Source organism: Osmia lignaria, chromosome 1, assembly GCF_051020975.1.
Source record: "Osmia lignaria lignaria isolate PbOS001 chromosome 1, iyOsmLign1, whole genome shotgun sequence".
NCBI classification, from domain to species: Eukaryota; Metazoa; Arthropoda; class Insecta; order Hymenoptera; family Megachilidae; genus Osmia; species Osmia lignaria.
The window spans coordinates 10,706,829-10,726,770 of NC_135032.1; the positions used below are offsets into that span (position 1 = coordinate 10,706,829).

The 19,942-nt window shown below is 32.0% G+C and overlaps 3 protein-coding genes and 1 long non-coding RNA gene across 8 annotated transcripts in view; 1 reads left to right on the forward strand and 3 right to left on the reverse strand.

Annotated features, from left to right (window-relative positions):
- Window positions 1-67: 67 nt before the first annotated feature.
- On the reverse strand, window positions 68-1,764 carry LOC117606329 (cilia- and flagella-associated protein 300). The gene is made up of 6 exons (XM_034328677.2): window positions 1,584-1,764; window positions 1,403-1,484; window positions 1,255-1,324; window positions 1,021-1,193; window positions 785-957; window positions 68-713 (listed from the first exon to the last, which is right to left on the reverse strand). Exons 1-6 carry the CDS (start codon window positions 1,676-1,678, stop codon window positions 515-517), a joined length of 792 nt encoding a protein of 263 aa, XP_034184568.2. The 5' UTR covers window positions 1,679-1,764; the 3' UTR covers window positions 68-514.
- A 5,846-nt stretch (window positions 1,765-7,610) lies between these two features.
- Window positions 7,611-8,745, reverse strand: LOC143305330 (uncharacterized). The gene is made up of 3 exons (XR_013062211.1): window positions 8,327-8,745; window positions 8,082-8,149; window positions 7,611-7,905 (listed from the first exon to the last, which is right to left on the reverse strand). It is a non-coding gene; the product is annotated as an uncharacterized LOC143305330 (long non-coding RNA).
- A 1,821-nt stretch (window positions 8,746-10,566) lies between these two features.
- Window positions 10,567-12,955, forward strand: CstF64 (cleavage stimulation factor subunit 2 CstF64). Of its 4 annotated transcripts, none has more exons than XM_034328034.2 (8): window positions 10,567-10,860; window positions 10,941-11,019; window positions 11,138-11,739; window positions 11,980-12,151; window positions 12,217-12,243; window positions 12,317-12,414; window positions 12,485-12,681; window positions 12,815-12,955. In XM_034328034.2, the coding sequence occupies exons 1-8, from the start codon at window positions 10,800-10,802 to the stop codon at window positions 12,932-12,934; spliced, it is 1,356 nt and encodes a 451-aa protein (XP_034183925.1). In that variant the 5' UTR covers window positions 10,567-10,799; the 3' UTR covers window positions 12,935-12,955. The 4 variants fall into 4 exon arrangements, with proteins under 4 accessions (XP_034183925.1, XP_034183926.1, XP_034183927.1 ...); XM_034328036.2 differs by having other exon boundaries at window positions 10,575-10,860; window positions 11,138-11,709; XM_034328035.2 differs by lacking the exon at window positions 12,217-12,243 and having other exon boundaries at window positions 10,573-10,860.
- A 219-nt stretch (window positions 12,956-13,174) lies between these two features.
- Window positions 13,175-19,942, reverse strand: part of qin (tudor domain-containing protein qin) — a 161,143-nt gene continuing 154,375 nt past the window's right edge. For both annotated transcript variants that reach the window (XM_034328032.2, XM_034328031.2), the window contains 21 exons: window positions 19,775-19,902; window positions 18,844-18,992; window positions 18,683-18,772; window positions 18,351-18,503; window positions 18,009-18,285; window positions 17,774-17,930; window positions 17,591-17,704; window positions 17,333-17,435; window positions 17,036-17,205; window positions 16,727-16,953; window positions 15,993-16,644; window positions 15,758-15,906; window positions 15,318-15,667; window positions 15,062-15,237; window positions 14,862-14,981; window positions 14,675-14,785; window positions 14,059-14,535; window positions 13,881-13,974; window positions 13,644-13,797; window positions 13,396-13,555; window positions 13,175-13,316 (listed from right to left, as the gene is read on the reverse strand). In XM_034328032.2, the coding sequence (XP_034183923.2) occupies window positions 13,191-13,316; window positions 13,396-13,555; window positions 13,644-13,797; window positions 13,881-13,974; window positions 14,059-14,535; window positions 14,675-14,785; window positions 14,862-14,981; window positions 15,062-15,237; window positions 15,318-15,667; window positions 15,758-15,906; window positions 15,993-16,644; window positions 16,727-16,953; window positions 17,036-17,205; window positions 17,333-17,435; window positions 17,591-17,704; window positions 17,774-17,930; window positions 18,009-18,285; window positions 18,351-18,503; window positions 18,683-18,772; window positions 18,844-18,992; window positions 19,775-19,902 (4,137 nt within the window). In that variant the 3' untranslated portion in view covers window positions 13,175-13,190. The remainder of the gene's footprint in view (window positions 13,317-13,395; window positions 13,556-13,643; window positions 13,798-13,880; window positions 13,975-14,058; window positions 14,536-14,674; window positions 14,786-14,861; window positions 14,982-15,061; window positions 15,238-15,317; window positions 15,668-15,757; window positions 15,907-15,992; window positions 16,645-16,726; window positions 16,954-17,035; window positions 17,206-17,332; window positions 17,436-17,590; window positions 17,705-17,773; window positions 17,931-18,008; window positions 18,286-18,350; window positions 18,504-18,682; window positions 18,773-18,843; window positions 18,993-19,774; window positions 19,903-19,942) is intronic.

Below are 19,942 nucleotides of genomic sequence, written 5' to 3' on the forward strand. Positions count from 1 at the left end.
TTTTATTTCTAGTCTTTAAAAATATACCGTAGAATTCTATTCAGTTAACAAATAGGACGAAGGAATATAGTATTTATTTTATAATTTTGTTTTACGTATAATAGTTCTAATCTTGATAAAAGATGCCATTTTTTCATTCTAACTCTAAGTATCTACAGTAATGGCCATACGTTTAATGCGGTAGGAAGATACTACACACGACAATAGACCTAAATCATTTATGTATACTATACTGTACCAAATAATCATTACGGAATGCCAAACTACTATTAGTTATTTGATAGATAAGACGTATATGAAATATTATAGACTAATGCAAACACCTTTAACCATTTAAAATCAAACATCCTCAGTTATTATTATATTTTTTGAAAGTTGGTGAATGTAAAGTATATAACAAATGTATGGTGTAAATAATGCACAATATTATGTAATAAATCCATCATTGTGGTAAAACAATGTTTATATAATAAATATTATTTTATTGGAATATATATATTTTATTATACAGCATTCACTCGGAAATACAATATTCTCCAAATTGATGTAAGAATGTTGTAATTTCGCGAGTAACACTATCTACTAGTAAGAATCCAACATTTTGTGTATGAAATGGATCATACGGAAAATATGCTTGTCCTCTATTATCTTTGGCTATTATTTCCAAAACTAAGGTACTAATTGACAAATCTGAGTCTTTGTCTTTTTGTACCCTAGAATAATTACAAATATTTATTTATTGAATTCCAAAAAAAAGAAAACATTTATGAAAATATTGTACAACCTGATTAAATCTTTATAAATAGATTTTGTAACTTCTAGGTATGGATCTAAAACATCTTCATATTGACACAATACCCCTCCAAGAATAAGCAATTGAAAAATACGAAATATAAATTCTTCTTTCTCATCTTTGAAATATAAATTATATTGTGGACAATCTTCATCCAATAACATCTACAAATATTAAATTAAACATAAATTTATATTATTAATATAATTTGCAATAAGAATTCATACTCCTCTAAGATTATCCGAAATTAGAAAACCATCTATTTCCATATCATATCTTTTGCAAATGGTCCCAGACTTGTGTATAACTCCGTTTTCGAAATCTTTTAGTTTATTGAAAAATGACATATTTAAAACAGAACACGGCACAGGTTTTATTTCTACTGTTGTCGCTATTATACCTGCAAATTATATTTTAAAAAATTGGCGAAATCTAATATTCTGTAAGAAAATGTCCATTACCTTGCTTTACCCAACCATTCCCTTGTTTTGTTAATAATACCTTTGAAACTGTAGCATCTTTAAAGAAAGCCTAAGATAATTAAAAAATAATGAATTAACATTACAATTTTTAATTATATTTAAATTTATTAAAATTAATTTCATTAACTTCGGCTAAATGATATTTGTGATACTGTTGAAAAGGTTCATTGAATGAAAAATTTTGTATAACAAAATTGCCCTTTATTCCCCTGCAAAAGTGAAAGATAACTTTATTGCATAAAATGACAACTATAAAATAGTAATAACATTTAAATTGTAAACATGCGCGATATAAGCATATGAATTACCATTTAGCAAGATGTTGTTGTATAGCTTTATCGTTAATTCCCAAATAATTCTTTTGTACAAGAGGCACAAACGTGTAGTTCGGTTCGATTTCCATTTTTAAACAATTGTATCGTTACCATAGAGATACAAGGCATGGCAAAGATACAATATTGATTTAACTTGACAATTATGCTATGTTCCCGTCGGTATTGAAATTTAAAACCATAATAACATAAAAGTGAGAGGAAATGGCATTAAAGGTAAAGCAAAAATTAGAGAAAAAATAAACTTAAAAAAAAAATCCCGCAGCCAATTCGCTCATATTATTTGCTGCATAATTAATAAATGTACCATAAAACTAATGATACAGTAATTAATTAGTCATCAAATAATAACGATTGCCCAGGTCTCACCACGAGGAGGTTGCTGCGGTTTGGAGACCCGCCCTACCTCACCCATCCGCCCTCCATTTATGCAAATTTTTATTATTTTCATTCAATAACAGCATCCCCTTGGTGCACATTTGCAAAACGTCTTTGTTGTGCAAAAGTAACAACAAAAGGAGCATTGATTCTATTTACTACCTACCTATCTACTTATCTACTTATATTTTTATTTTCCAATCCTACTTTAACACTTTTTTTATTTTAGTTACAGATCTGTAATTAATAATAATATGCAATTGCATATTTGTCCTACCTATTTATAAATACTAAGGATACCTATTTATACGAGCGCTCGTAATATTATTAAAAATTTACTTAAATCTAAAATTTCCTAATTAAACACTGCAGCGTTTGATGATTATATCTTGATGACTTTATGGTCATTAAGATATAATCATAAAAATTTAAGGAGATATAAACGAATACATATATGAAATTATTGATTTGATTATTCTTACCAGAATAGTACCTGAAATAGACTAAAAAGAATTAGACATAATTTTCAATAGTAACAATTCCCTTTCCAATCATTTTCACCTCATCTTACTTAATTAGATACGTTGAATTCCATCCTCTGACTCTAGATTTTATACTAGATTTCCTTCGGTCCTTTGTTTATACTTTCTATAATTCATACTTTCTATAAAAATATTTCTCTGTAACAGAAACTCATTAATTGAATTCACAAAAAGACAAAAAAAATTAAAAGCTGAAAAGAAGATGCATTAGTACACATAAAATTTTATAAAAATCAGTGTGATTGTTAATAACTTGTTTCAAAATGAAAAGAGGAAACAGCAATTGAATATAAATACCAATTGAAAACAAACAGTACCAAAATAAAGAAAAAAAAGGGGTAGAAAAATATATTGTTATTTAGTATTTAGTATTTAAGTTAAAAATACTATTTCATTTTATTGTATTCGATATTCGTTCATTTATTGGTGAATATTATATAATTTTTTAATTGAAATAATTGTTTTTCACTGCAATATATTCACACCCATGATTCTACTTAACTTTATTAGATTGTATTATATACCTTTATGGTACAAATTTGTTGGAATCTGTAAAATTAAAAAAAAATCGCGAATGGACTTTAACTTATATAAAAAGAATTTGGAAATTTATAAAGGTGCATTACTTTAATTAGCTTCTCCATAAGCTTAAAAATAAACAACACGATCAAGAATTAAAACTGAACAACTTCAACAACAATCATCCACTACTTTTGTTTAAATAAAGTACAATTAAAAAGTAATGAGTAATTTTAAATGAATAAATATTCCTTGAAATATTTTGTCTCCAATTATCATAAAATAAAATGAAGTTTTATTCGAAATAAAAGTTTTAATAAAGTTCCGCTTAAAACTTTATCATATTTAATAATATTTTGAAAACATTCCGTCCGTTAAATTCATATAAATTTTAACAGTATTTCCAATAACCAATGCTCAAAATTTTCAAAATTAAAAAATGGGAAGAAAAAAGAATGGGGTCGTGGCAGAGGGAGGGAAGGTACAGGGGAACCTGAAAAGAAAAGTTTGACTGCCCATAAGAGCAATGCCTAAGCAAACCCTATAAAACAAACCGAAATCACACGCAACACTAATTTCAAAATTGCAAACATTCTGAACTATGACAAAACATCGGCTGGCAACGAAGGGTTTCACGCCCCCTAGACTTACGCCAGACGCTACATACCACCCACCCCGCCTGGACGTCGTAACGCCAGGACAGAGTGCACCCCTTCGCTAAGAGCGCTACCCGCCCGTCCAACACGTTGCATCCAACGGTGTCAGATTGACGGACGCCCATAGTATAGACAAAAGGACTGCAGTTTAGAATATGGTAACATATTTTCATATGTTCCGTATTCTAAAACTGCGCCTGCAAAGGCCTAGTAATGCATGGGTATATCTCCCAGAGATGGTGTTCACGGTCTTAGGCCGCGGAATCCAATGGATTCCCACCGAATGTGAGTCATAGTTACTTCCACTAATTTAATAACAATCGCGAATTCATTCGCAACACTAATTTCATTAAATTATATATAATATGTACAAAAGCGTACGCGTGAAAGCTGCTCCATTATACGCAACACTAAGCTGAAAAAAAGAAAAAAAGAGAAAACGCGAACTGTAACGCAACACTACTCAAATCTACCGAATTTTGTAAGACGCCACACTAATCTAAAAAAGGGGTACAGCCAATCCAAGGCTGTACCACGGCAGCTGGTCCATAGCTACCTTATGGATCATGGCAACTCCACTGGATCGTTTTTGGGCATTTCTAATGCAAACCGCGAATATTCATTACCGCAACACTAATTAGCAGGGAACTCTATAAACTAATGCAAAGCAATCGCGTATTTATAAGTCGCAACACTGGGAAACAATCGCGCTAATGTCATTCGCAACGCTATCTTTAACAGACATGCAATTAAAATGCAGAAAAATGGGATTCTCAAACCGTGTATTTTTTACTCGCAACACTAATTTCATTAATTATATAATATGTACAAAAGCGTTCGCGTGAAGGCTGCTCCATTATACGCAACACTAAGCTGAAAAAAAGAAAAAAAGCAAAAACGCGAACTGTAACGCAACACTACTCAAATCTACCGAATTTTGTAATACGCAACACTAATCTAAAAAAGGGGTACAGCCAATCCAAGGCTGTATCACGGCAGCTGGTCCATAGTTGCCTTATGGACCATGGCAACTCCACTGGATCGTTTTTGGGCATTTCATCGTATATCGCAACTCTAATGCAAAACGCGAATATTCATTATCGCAACACTAATTAACAGGGAACTCTATAAACTAATGCAAAGCAATCGCGTATTTATAAATCGCAGCACTGGGAAACAATCGCGCTAATGTCATTCGCAACGCTATCTTTAAGAGGCATGCAATTAAAATGCAAAAAAGGGGGATTCTCAAACCGTGAATTTTTTATTCGCAACACTAAAGCAATCAACATTAAAAAGCAAAACTCTATCTTAAAGCAATGTAAAAAGGAAACGCGATGTTTAAAATTCGCAACACTAATATATGTATAAATGAAAATCGCGATAATCATGCACACGCAACACTAAATTGAACCGTAATAAATATTCATTCGCAACACTAAATTGAACCGTGGTCAATATTCGCAACACCATATTGAAAACGCGATTTGCCCAAAATCATGGGGGTCACGGGCCCCCTCTTGTCCTGAAATTACAAAACTACAACTACAGGCGAGCACAGTGACAAAGTAGTAACGATAATGATTTCCCATCCTTTTTTGCAAAAGGATGCAAAATCATTAGTAGTTCCCCTCTTGAAAGACAGTTTGTCGGGGCGCTTCGGCATATAGCCTTTTCTTTCTTCGGGCGGTCCACCCACCTGAAACTTATATCTAAAGCTCGAGACTTGCAAATTCGCAAAACAAAAAAAAAAACAATCAACAAAAAAGAAGAATCGCGAAACTCTAATTGACACGTGGACGAAAAAGGACTTTATATAAGTCGTTGTTCGTGCACACGTGCCGTGCTCGAGCAGAACTTGTGCGTTCGGTGCCATCGCGATCGCGTATGACGACTTATGAAGTCGCCAAAAATTTGAAAAATTGTACAGACAGAATCGAAAGCGAACGGCATACTCCGTTCGTCGATTGTATCGTCAATTCTTCAAATATATTCCAGGTACAGGTTGATCACGCGAAATCGCGCCTACCCGATCAAGAGACTGTGACAACCTGCCCCGGCCCTACCTACTTACGATCTATCACACACACCAGAAGGTATACTACCTACCTACCTAACGCTATATTTAAAAAAGGCAAAATCACATTCTCACAAAAATTCATTCCACGACCCCCATACACTCCACCCGGGCGCAAGAGCCTAAACTAGGGAGAACGTCCCGGGACGCCTCCGTCACCCGAGTTTCATCTCACATCACACTCTACGGTACGTACCATTTTTCACTGAAATCGTCTGGCAAGGCTAGCAATCATTGCGTATAATGATAATTACAAAATTTAATTAACTACTTTGATATAGAATATTTCATAATAATGGTAATAATCATGGTAATAATAATGGCAATATAGTAATAGTAATGGTAATAATACTATTTGGTTTGTATGTTCATCGTACATTTTGTTGAATAAAATATTATTTCAAATTAAAAGTTAAATGAAAAAGTTATTAAACCGACGCAATCCCACAGCCTAAAAACACACACACCATATGTGGAAATTACGTCGTGCACGATATACTAACACAGTGCCAGCCGCTAATAATTTTTATTCTTATGAACTAGGTCATCGTGCCCATTGTCTCTACCCATCCAAGTAGCGCCTGGGCACGTGAATGGGCTTTGACAATAAACACGGAAGGGGTTAAATCTGAAAATCCTGATCTAGAAACATGATTAGTACACAAACATCTAACGGGCTAATATTTCACTATTTTAATAAAAATGACTCGACTTTGTAAATATAAAGCTTTAATAACAAATACAGAAAAGTATAATAGAGCAACTATGACGCTAACATGGTGCACTGCTAATATCAGCTGGCAACGAGGGGTCTCACGCCCCCTAGACTTACGCCAGACGCTACATACCACCCACCCCGCCTGGACGTCGTAACGCCAGGACAGAGTGCACCCCTTCGCTAAGAGCGCTACCCGCCCGTCCAACACGTTGCATCCAACGGTGTCAGATTGACGGACGCCCATAGTATAGACAAAAGGACTACAGTTTAGAATATGGTAACATATTTTCATATGTTCCGTATTCTAAAACTGCGCCTGCAAAGGCCTAGTAATGCATGGGTATATCTCCCAGAGATGGTGTTCACGGTCTTATGCCGCGGAATCCTTGTAACTAATTTGATTAATTAAATAATAAAAAGGATTGAGTTTAAAAACCAAAAGGATTCCCACCGAATACTAGTCAGTGCATCGTCATATTTACTCTCGCGCTGGAAATTTTTCGCAACACTAATTTAAGAAATGCAAAATTTTAATAAAAAAGAATTTAATGTCTTTAATTAAGAATTCTTTGCAATGAAACTAGAATTTGTTGTGAAAATTAATAAAACATCCTCGGGCGACTCCCTCCTCAGAGTAAATTTTCAAGTATACGCAAAATGTGTTGAAATAGATCACTCTGGCTTGGAAATCTACCCGTCACGAATTGTCTTCTTGCACATAAATTGTTCAATTTTTCATGAACGTGTAAATAAGTTAAACTTCGCTATAGAAGGAATTGAACTTTACTACTCGGAAAAAGTTCTCAAATTATATTTGAATTTACAATATACAAAATGTAATTAAATCAATGTAAAAGCATAATTAATATGTATATCTAGTATACATATTATAAAACCAATATTATATCGATTTGAATCTTTATGATAACTAAATCAGATGGTATCTGACTTCTCCATTAAAGAAAAATTAAATAAAATTGTTTCTGTATTTACTTAATTTGAAAATATTTCATATTCCACGTTTTATTATAAAATTGTATCATGAATATTTAAAAGCATTCAAATATTTCATAAATATCTATTGGAATGTGTGGAACAGAAATAATATTTAAACGCGTAGTGCAAGAAGACCTAGCCTGAATTAAATGAAATAAAACACAATAAAAATGTTACTACACATGAGTATAATCATACTCATGTTCACTATGCTCGCCAAGCACGTATACAACTGGTAACCCGTGTCGATTCGGACCATTCGTCCTACGACATGATTGGGTACCAGAGGAACCATAAAACATGCGACTCACCGTTCGCAGATATACTCTTCTTCCGACAGTCAAACACCAGGTAGGAGGCTGCCTTGTAGGAGAAGACGGACGTCGTGAAGAAAGCCATCAAGGATGTCCACCTGTAACAAAAAAAGAAGAATTACGGTTAATTTTGAAAATAATCAATTCTTATTGTAATGAAATTATATATAAAGTTGGATTTTAGAAAATATTAGCAATTAAAAAGAAATCTCAATTATCAAGTATTGAAATTGTAAATTATTCTATTTTAATAAAAAGCAATTAAGTGACGTACCAAGACGGAAGTCGTGAAGAAAGCCATCACCAGGATATCCAGGAACTCGGCAAAAACAAAAAATTCATCTGTAACAAAACAAAAAAGAATTACGGTTAATTTTGCAAATTATCAATTTTTATTCTAATAAAATTATATATGAATTTGGATTTTACAGCAATTAAAAAGGACTCTCAATTATTAAACGTTGAAATTGTAAATTATTCTATTTTAATTAAAATTAATTAAAGTAATAAGATACTTACACTCTTTCCTTATGGAGCAACGCCCAAGACTCCTCTTCAGTGATGTATTGACTCTACTTCCGCGATGGAAAAAGAACAGAGCCGCGATGCTCTAGAAAATATTTTATAATTCGCAGCAAACACTGACTCTACTTTCGCGTGATTCCTAATTCTACAAACGCAACTCTATTCAGGGCCAGTTCACCCTTGAAAAAATCAAAACATTAGAATTGTTCGTATAAACACTGACTCTACCGACCGCCTTGCGCGCGGCCACAACAGTTCCTGGAAGAAAAGATTAGTGGGTTGGGGATGGGTGGAGATATGTATACAAAAACAACATTCTTCTTATTGTGCCTTCGTTATGGAAATACTGTTATTAATGACCTGTAAATGAACATATCTATGTTTGTGAAATACTGATAAAGTTAAATGTTGATTCTAGATTATATCGTAATATTGAAATGTTTTAAATAATTGTAGATAATTATTTCAATGAATATTACAGGAATAAAGATCAATTGCTACTAAATATAATAGACTATTTTATTAAAGTAGAAGATTCTCGTTGTTAAAATTGTAAGTATACTACAAATTGTTGGAAACTCTATTATGTTGTGATTTATAAATTATCTAAATTCTTGTCAATAAACAAAGTCCAATAATTAATCAGCATGTGATTTAATAACGCGTTTCCTATTTTAATTAAAACTTGCACCAAAAGTTATACATTATAATATAATTACTACGATTTAACAAAAACAAATTGTTTAAAATAATGAAAATATAATCAAATAATTGCAGAAGAGAAGCAATCATTTGCAGTGGAATACAAATTGTTTCAATTTTATTATAATTTAAAACACGTATCAAATTACTGGTTGAAGTTATTTAATAAAATGAAAAATTAGTTGTTCTTTTTCCGTTAATTAATAAAAGAAAAATAATTGACGTTGGTACCAGTTAATTATCAAAAATTCTTACCATTAACAACGATTCCATAAAAAAAAAGTAATAATAAATGTTAATAATTGATTACAATAAATTAAAATGTTACCAATTCCTTACGAAATATTAAACCAATGTTAAGTGTCATGGCATCGTGTGGCATAGCGTTCTTTCAATAGCAACAAAATATCTGTAACAAATAGGAAATACAAATTTGTATAAATAAAATTTAACCAATGGCAATTAAAGTTGATTAACAAACGATCGAGCTCTATAATGTATGTAAAATATTAAAATAGGTAAAGTACGCATACCTAAGTAAGTATGTAATATGTATACGGAAGGACGCTCTGAAATACGTCTTATCACCTCGGCGATCGCGAAAGGAATGACGCCACCGTCCCCCAATGGCGGACGTTCGAGAGAGCTCGGCTTGGACCCGAGTACATAACCGAAGAGATCTCGTAACAATACGACTGTCCACGAAGTACGTTGTTGAATTCTTGCCTGAAAATCAAAACATTAACGATGTTCAAGAAATTATCGATATAAAAGGGAAATAATTCAGATAATACTGTTCCAATCTGAGGTTCAATTCACGACAAGGGTACAAAATTTCATCTTACGCATTTCTGAAGACAATGTGGAATTGACGGTAGACATCATGCATCTCGATTTCTCTCCAAGTTAACCTTCTGTTTTTCGTATTTTTTATACCACGAAAACAATTTAATATAATGTTTTAATGAAATTTATTCTCAATTTCCACAAACGCGTGCACTGCGGACGAAGTTACGAACGGGAAGTGACGTAACGAGGCAGACCTGCGCACATGACTAATACTGACGACTCTGATTGGTCGAATGCTGGTATGTAACTGCCATTGGAAATTCAAAACTTTTAAATTAATTCAATACTCAAATAAACGTTTAAATAATAAATACAAAAGAGAAAAGTAACTAATGAATAAAAAAAAGAATATTAATTTAATATGTAAAATTACTTTCAGATACGGCAAGATGCAACATAAAAGTGGGAAGGAACGACTACGTGATCCAGTAAATGATCACTTACTAAAACGTTACCAATTCTTTACGAAATTATTTTTCAAACCAATAAAGTGTTATGGCGACGAATTACGTAGCAATTTTCAGTGTCAACAAAATATCTGTAACAAATAAGAAATATAAATTTATGTAAATAAAATTTAAACAATAAAATTATGATTAACAAACGATCGTACTCTATAATTTATGCAAAATATTTTATATAGTGCTCTTCGTGTCATTCATCCTTTTCCTTTGGCATTTTTTCGTAAATGCATTAATAATGCATTTCCCGGTTGGGAACTGTATTATATTTATCGTTTCAATAGCGCTGCTGTCTTATTCCATGACAATGGGAGCGAAGTTTTGCATTACATGATGAATCTATTTTATATTTTGTCTGTGGTATGGATTGTTTGTATTTTCGTCTGGCATAGAAACTAGAGACAAGTGCCGTGTTCAAACTTCGAATAATAAACAAAAACGAATAAATTACAAAAATGAGTAATTCAACTATTTCTGATCAGTCACTCATGGACAAATCCATGCGGAGTGTTTTCGGTAAGAAAATTGATTTTAAATTATTTTTTATTACTAATTATGCTGCATAACCTTTAAACACATGTAATGTTTCATAATAGTCGGGAATATCCCGTACGAAGCTACAGAAGAGAATTTAAAGGATATTTTTAGCGAAGTTGGACCGGTACTTTCATTCAAGTAAGTTTATTGTATATTTAAGTTAATGCATTCAATTTTAGTTAACCTCTATAAACATGAATTATAACCTTACTTGATACAGTACTTTTAAAAGCAAGTTTTGAATTATTTTAAACAGATTAGTATTTGACCGGGAAACAGGCAAACCAAAAGGATATGGCTTCTGTGAATACAAAGATCAAGAAACAGCTCTTAGTGCTATGAGAAATTTGAATGGTTATGAGATTGGTGGAAGAACATTAAGGGTTGATAATGCTTGTACAGAGAAGAGCCGGATGGAAATGCAAAGTCTTTTGCAAGGACAAAATACAGAGAATCCATATGGGGAAGCAGTGCAGGCAGATAAAGCTCCTGAAGCTATAAGTAAAGCTGTAGCTTCTTTGCCACCAGAGCAAATGTTTGAACTCATGAAACAAATGAAGCTTTGTGTACAAAATAATCCTAATGAGGCACGGCAAATGCTACTTCAGAATCCTCAATTGGCATATGCTCTGCTACAAGCTCAGGTAGTGATGAGAATAGTGGATCCTCACACAGCAGTTAATATGTTACATAAAGCAAATCCAATCCCAGGTGTATTAACACCTTCTGATAAACCAATTGTTCATCCAATTGTGCCAAGGATTGAAGAACCATGGGCTCCTTCACGTCCAGCTCCAGTTACAAATACTCCAGCACCAATATTTGCTGGTAGGAGTATCAAAGATATTAAAAGATATGGTAAAAGCTGTGTAATTCGGATAAATATTAATATCAATTTGTCATCAATAAATGTTTTTAACTATATCATTCCTTAAGTGTCTTTGAGTATATTAACCCAAGTTTTAAACCTGTTCTTTTTTTTGTAAAAGTATTTAACACATTTGCTGTTGAGCACGCGATATCGCAGGCTCGATTATCATTGATTCTAGAGTGAACGTGTTAATGTTTCTTTAACCAAATGGTGTAATTTTATAACAGGGCAGGATGTTGATCTCCGTACATTGGATAGACAAATGGATCCACGTTTAGCTAGAATGGATCAAGATTTAAGAGGCCCTCAGCAAGTAACACCAACACCTGTTAGCGTACCATCAGCCGTGGTCGCAAGTACTGATCCTAGAGGACTCAGTACATTTAATGTTACAGACAAGTTAGTATTCTGTTTCATAAAAATTTGGAACTAAAAATAATTAAAAGATTTACTCTTTTTTACAGTGCACTTCCTGTTGAAGGAGTTGAGAGGTTCCATAAATACTATAGATAATATAAAACAGTAACTTTCAGATATTTCTAAAAAATACTTAATTTTTTTCAGCTTTTGTCGTGACCCAAGAACAGATAGATTTGGACGAGATCCAAGGGATCCCAGGGATCCAAGAATGCCCATTGATCCTAGAATTACCAAAGCTACTCGTAAGTTTTTTTTTTCAAAATGAAATTCATTTTCTTTCTTATGACAAAATGTAAAGTTAAATACTTTTAGCACCAGTGCCAGTTGCACCACCAGTGGTACCAAGACCTGTTGCTGCACCAACTGCTCCGCCATCAAGTGTCGTTACACCTAGCGTACCAGCTCCCGCTACTGCATTATCAACATCGGCAACATCCGCTACCTCAAGACTCATGGCAGGCATGTCCCCTGCCGGAAATATACCTAGTGGAGCATCTGATCAAGAGAAGGTAAAAATTATATTTAGATTATTATTAATTATATTTAATTATCAGTCAAGTTTTTATAAAAATATATCAAATAGTATACGAGTACATTTAATAATACAAGTATAAAAGTAACTAATAATTTGTTCTATTACAGGCGGCTTTGATAATGCAAGTGTTGCAATTATCAGATGAACAAATCGCTATGTTGCCACCCGAACAAAGGCAGAGTATTTTAGTGCTTAAGGAACAGATTGCTAAAAGTACACAACGTTAATATGTAATATCTTTTCGTCTTTTTTTATATAAAAGTTTAACGAACTGTGAAACTATATTATACTGATATGGTAAATAAAATTCATCAAATAATAATTTCTTGTATCAGTAATGATAACTTAAAAACCTTTTAGCATTATAAATACAAAAAAAAAATACTTGAAAAATAAAAACTGTAATCTACCTTTTAAAATGAAAGGTTAACTTATCTTACGTAAAAATAAATATATGCTAAGGTTTGACTAAAATAAAATTGGTTAGTTTTCTTCATTTTCTTGTGACGTGAGCTGAAATAAACCATTTTCAATGAGTGTATTATATAAAAGTTCCTCTTGTTCTTGGTTGTCATATAATTCAATATGCATGAATTCTTCACCAATTTTCTGAAATAATCATTTTAGTATTCAAAATCTATTAAGGAATGTGTACGTTATGAAAAATCGTGGTTAGGTTCATAATTACTTTAACTGCGGCTATAACATTTCTGTTGTACATTTTCTCAAATTGAGCTAGAAAATCGTCGATATCCACTGCAGGATCAACTTCTATGTTCCACAATTTACATTTGACGGCCATTATTGGTACATCTATCCATTCTTTCTTCAAAGTAAATAATTCGCGCCTTTTATACGAAGAAAAAAATTATTTATTAATTGTAATAATTTTAAGTTTCCACTTAGAATTAAAAAAGAAGATGCAACATGACGTACTGTTCAGAGTTTACTGTCGTATATTCGCAGTTGCCATAGTCAATATAAATTAGTTTAATATCAGTTTCTGTATCTGAATCTTTATTAGGTTCAGATTCTACTATAAGGCTTCTGTACCACATATCATCATTATATTTCGCAACACATGGAGTATCTGTAAAAAGGAGTTTAACCGTATACACCACTGTAAAACTAAAGTTTTCAAAATTTCTGTCAATTATAAACGATAGTACTTACTAGGTGCAAAACTTGTAATCGGTTGTTGCTTGCACGCGTTCTCTTGCAAATCTTTCATTAAAAGTTCATATTGTTTATAATAGTTATTTAAAACCTGAAATAAAAGCAACACCCATAAGGAATATTTTATATAAAATTAAATAAAAATATTGCATTTGGTATTATTTTTATTACATACCTCCGAGTGAGCATTTTCTTGTAAATGCGCGTAAAACTCAGTAGTGCTAATACTGAAAGACAATTCTATTTCTATGAAATCTATATCTTCTGGTATATCAATTGGCTTGTAATTCATTGAAAGATTCTCTTCAGAAGCAACTTGTGGCGTCGAGCTGATTGTTTCTTTCTTTAGTTTACTCCAAGATAAATTTTCAATGTCAGTTGTACTAGGACTGTCATTTTTATCTACCATAATCGTGTTTGGCAACATGGAATTTCCGCTAATAATTGTTTCTTTGAATAAATCGCTATCCAAAGAAAATGAATTTGAATTCTCAATGATAATAGCATCTGGAGAGTCTGATCGGCCGAGACTTTGGTCACACGTACTAATCTCCAAATTTGGTTTCAGATCCATCTCCCATTCGTTTATAAGAAAAGTTAGTAAATCGGTTTCTTTTTTCATCCGTTTGTTTGGTAATACAATTAAAGAAATCTAGAAAAATATCTATGTATATAATACGGTATATTTTAAATATAAGACATATTTCTGTATGACCATAATTCGAAAAAAAATTATTTTATCTACTTTTATAAATAATTAATAAGTTCTCGATTAGTATAAGATTACTTACAACAAGATGTGTTTTAGTTCTATCGAGCACAGTTACTTTACATTCGGTGTCAATTATAACACTATGTATTCTATCTAACTCATCTGTCAACCATTTTCCACTTGGTCGTGCCTATTAAAAAAGAATGGGTTTAAACATATTTAAATGTTTATTGAACAATGCATTAAACTTGTTACAAAGTATTTACCGGATTCAGACCATAGATTGCACATTTCGTACACTGGATTGGAATATCTTCTAAAATAACTCTTTTCTTCACTGTTCCAATTTCACATTCTTCCACGTTTCCGTAATCAACAAACATTACCTGTAATGAATATGTATTTCATGTTAAATAGTATTGTATAAAAATAGGTCTTTATAATAAAAAAGTAAATAAATTTTTACCTGTACTATATCATTATCAAGAACTTTTACTACTTTTCCTCGATACCATTTTTTATTTGAATGGTATTGAGCAATGCATAAGTCTCCTACAACCCATACTGTATCACGTGGTTCAAATAGACAATTAGCATATAGTTTCTCCAGTTTCCTTTCAATACGCTGCAACATTTCTGCATCTAAAAAGTATATTGCATTTAATAATATTCATTATAATGTGCTACATCATTTATGTACTTCGAAATTATAGAGTACATACTTTTCCCTTTAGAATGTAAATACAAAAAGCCTTCACTATCTAAGTATGTTGGCAAGGCAATAAATGAATCTTCGAATATTGGTTCTGCTGGCAACCAGTCTGTCAATTTTGAAAGCGATGGAATTTTATCATATAGTTCTATGTTAGAATCACTACTGTCTGAATCAGTGTCTGAATTATTTAATATTTTTGACATAATTCTATTCATGTTTATTCCTACAGAGTCGTCGAAATTGTTACCAATTTCAAACCATTTCACGTTTGGTTCGCATTTTGCCAGTCTTTCTAATTTTTTCTTCAACATCCGCTTCAATTCGATAGCCAAAATTTTGTCTCTTTTCTTTGCATACCTAATAAATAAAAGTAAATTTCAAAATAAATAAGAACAATTGATTTCAAATGAACAAATGATTTGAAGAAAATTTTATAATGTTACATACTCTTTTATTGGCAAGGCTACTCCGTTTTCAACTAGCATTCTATTAATGGAATTAATTTCATATCTTGTCGGTGCTAATGGTCCATCCATTTTTACTTGTTTAATCCAAAGTTCAACTGGTATCGCAGAATCTTCAACATCTTCGTCCTCCTATGCAATAATAAAAAATGTTTTAAATAGAAATAGTTTACAAATAGTAGTATCATTTTTGATGATATTGTACGTGATATGCTTACCACTTTTGATATATAGCATTTGCAATTGTGATTGTTATTTACAATCTCTTGCAACTTTTCACTAGATAATGATGGCCAGAATGACGAGCCTCCACACGGTAATATGCCACTTAGTTTTACCTTGAAAACGTGTGTTGGTGTTTCGAAGAATATTGGATATAATGATTGCAAATCGCCTGTCGATACAGTTTCTTCGGTTCCTATATCGTACAAGAATACGACTACTTTATCCGCAGATTTAACGTCGATGACTCTACCACGATAATACGTTTCATTTTTCGACAAGTAAACTGCACAAACTGCATTTTTGGTCCAAACTTCGCGTTTTGCGGACCGATATTTTCTATAAAATTCTTGCATTGTCGACATCATTTTTTCTACGTCAACTTGATCCTGGGTGGTATTCGATACGTAGATACAATCAGGAGATTGCACTTGGTGTATCTGGACGCTTACTTTAAAAGGATCCTCAATTTCTTCAGTCCCTTTGTTCTTAGTAATTGTATTTGGTGTATTATTAGGTTTTTCTAGTATTTCTGCGGGAGCTTCTATGGATTTTTCCATGAGTCTCTCTGGTCTCTCTAGGGTCCTATTACCATCTTTTTTAAGTTTGTTTCTCTTCTTTTTATTATTGTTAAATTTGTTATATGGGCTATGTTATATAATAAGAAAGAAATACTTATTGCAAATATAATGGTGATTATATTAATTTAAATGTTCTAAAAAAGTTGTACCTGTAAATATGTAGCGCCAGATTTTTACCAGCTAATACATTACAAACATTACTTTTGTCATGTGTGTACATAACTACATTGTATGTATCTTCAGATTTGTCAAGGGCTACAATTTTAAAATTTGTTATGTCCATTAAGTATCTCTTTAGAAAATTATTAGTATCTTCCCTCCATTCGTTTTTATCATCAGGCCGTGGTTTTGCGTGCTTCAATGAAATTTTTATTGCCTGGTGAATAGATAAAACATAATGATAAGTATTGAAATTTAATGGCAGGAAAAAATAGTGTTTCGCTTTGATATAAACTTACTTGAGTCTTACAACTCATATATTTCTTAGAAAGTGCTCTTACAGCATCGTAACTCAATATTGACGTGTATCCTAAGTCTACATAGAACACTTGTATAGTATTTTCAGTAACTTCTTTTATAATGCCTCTATGCCACATAGAATCTTCACCGCGTGCAGCGCATGGCAAATCTGTGTAAAAAGTTAAATGATTAATTTATTTGATTAATAATGTGGTAAGAATAAAGATTTGACGAAATTAATATGTCTCGTGAGATTATTATTGGAGATAGTATTAAATTCATGAAAAACATATTACCTTTATAAAGCGTAGGTATAAAATCATTGCAGGACAAAGTTTGCCCATAATTTTCGGTCATCTCACTGATCAATTTGCGGAAGTATGATCTATTTCCGTGCGCCTGTGCAATATAAATATAAATTTTTATAAATAGAATATAATAGCAGCTACCATATGATTTTTAATATTTTTGAACTTCAAGATGCAATAGACCTTTTTTATATAATTAATACATGTTACTTATATGAAGTATCATTAAAAAGAATATCAACTCACTTTTCTTACATATATACAGTGAGGAGATTCAACATACAGAACTTCGATCTCCGTAAATATTTCCATATCCAGTTGTTCTTTATAGTAAGTCCTCGTAGACTCAGGATTCGTTCTCTGTAAATGGAAAACAAATGGTCAAATTTTGGTACTCTCAAAATCGCAAGATAAATGGTCTACGATTACCATTAACTTGTCAGATGAAACACAAGTAGCGTATTTCATGTACGTTAACGAATCGTTTACGGATGTTAAATGCCAGTCTTTTGAAGAAATAACAGTCAGTTCAACATGATAGGTATCCCCAGTAATGGCACCGACGGACATTGAAACCATGGCATTTCTGAAATAAATAAAGATTCATTTTTATTTTAATGAAATGTAATTACAAGAGAAATCACAAATCACTGATGCTACTTACGAGTAAACCAATTTCTTGAAAGCTTCAATGGCGTCAGGGTGCCATTTACCATTATTGGGCACAATATTGTGTAAAGAACATCTGATTGCCATCATAGGTAGCATTGCAAATTGTGCTACAATATTTCGTATCTTTGATAATGGTACATTGTCTTCCTTCATTCCATAATCAATGAAGAAGACGCTATACTTTTCATCGTCGTTGGAGTCTTTCTTGTCTATGATACGTGCTCGGTGCCACGTTTTGTCCTCTGAACATTGCACGATGTACAATGCATCTGGGAAATAAATATAAAAAAAATATACATAACTATTATAAATAAAATAATAATTTAATACATACTTATAGTGATTTCTGTTGGTATAACTCCTGTAGTGTTAACTAACACTGACAGTTCTTTGTCCAAGTCTGCTATTCTATTCTGATTTTGTATCATTTGAATATAAAAACAAGAAGGATTCACGACATGCGTGACGCGAATCATCTCCGAAGAACCTTAAAATAGAAAGGAATAATCGATAAATCATATGATCATTGAAAACAAACTTTATTCTATATAGACTCAAATAATCTTGTTAACAGTGAATCAACGATCTACTCTTAGCATATAGCCGAGCCTTTTGTTCCATTTTTAAATTTCATTTTAATAGAAAAATCAGATTTTAAATACGTACCAACAGCAGGAAGTTTATCACATTTTTTAGGAGCCATTGGTATTGTTAGAGGAGCTGTTTTTTTTACCATAGATGATGGACGTTTAAGTACTGCAAAAAACCAAGATTTTTATTGTTAAAAACAAATTCTTACTCTTATGTAATAGAAAAACTAATATTACTTGAAATATTAAGGTCTTCAGTCAATGGTTCTAGTTCGTAGTCGTCAGGCAATGAATTTCTTCTTCGTAAAGCAAACGTCGATGTGGCTGGTATATCTAAGGTGTAGTGTTTCTCAATGGCATCAACAATACTCTTATCGAAATTAAACCTAAAAAGGATACATTCGTTTCAAGAAAACTTATTGTAAATTATAGAAATTGATTACTGCAAAAGACACAGTCATATCTGGTCAGACACATATGAACTTGAATTATTAAAAAATAATTTTTTAATTTAATATAAGACTTTGTAGTTTGGTATTTTGAATATCATGGCAATGGTATCTTTGATCTACTGCTCTAAAGCACCTTAATTTTGAAATACGAGTGGAAAACAAAAATTCAACATTCTCTTTCGTGGTTTAAAAAAGGGACATTTCGAAGCCGGTTTATAACACAACCGTAGGTGCACTCTACTTTAATTAATTACTCCTACACCTCGTTCTCTCTTTTTCGTTCTCTTCTCGTTTAGACATCCGTAAGCTGCTTACGAATATAAACGACAGGGGATTTGCTCAATTCTCTACCATCCACGGTAGCCAGGAAAATAAATCGTTCAATATGTACCGGAGATTTTGATTTATCAAAAGCTACACAGATTTCACTGTGTCGAAAAACACTGGACACCGATCCCTATGGATTCAAGTCAAACCCTTATCCGAATAGTCTATTTATGTAACGCAGACTTCATATTTTAATAAAGAATACCGTAATTTATTTTTAGGATAAATTTTTTAAAATATTGATCGTCAACACTTTTTTTGGAAACTTAAAATAAAGATTCTAATTATTTTCTAATTATGAGTGCTTGAAATAAATTCTGTTTATGATAAATATATATTTCTTTGATTGCATATATTAAAGAGGATAAAATTATGATAAGATTACTTACGTGATGTCTTGGTCATCTGGAATGGAATTTAACATCAAGTGACATGGTATAGAGACTAATTTTTCTAACTGTTGTATCACATCATGGATATCTATTTTATCAATATTTTCTGTTACTGAACCAGTTATCTGTAAGAGAAAAAATTGTACTTGAATTATTAAAAAAAAA

Excerpts from the sequence above, each read along its gene's own strand:
- CstF64 (XM_034328034.2), top strand. The coding sequence starts at position 10,800 with ATGAGTAATTCAACTATTTCTGATCAGTCACTCATGGACAAATCCATG. Across the intron at positions 11,020-11,137 it reads GGACCGGTACTTTCATTCAA|ATTAGTATTTGACCGGGAAA; the intron begins GTAAGTTTATTG and ends TATTTTAAACAG. Across the intron at positions 11,740-11,979 it reads CAAAGATATTAAAAGATATG|GGCAGGATGTTGATCTCCGT; the intron begins GTAAAAGCTGTG and ends ATTTTATAACAG.
- LOC117606329 (XM_034328677.2), bottom strand. The coding sequence starts at position 1,678 with ATGGAAATCGAACCGAACTACACGTTTGTGCCTCTTGTACAAAAGAAT. Across the intron at positions 1,485-1,583 it reads CAACAACATCTTGCTAAATG|GGGAATAAAGGGCAATTTTG; the intron begins GTAATTCATATG and ends TCACTTTTGCAG. Across the intron at positions 1,194-1,254 it reads GAATGGTTGGGTAAAGCAAG|GTATAATAGCGACAACAGTA; the intron begins GTAATGGACATT and ends TATAATTTGCAG.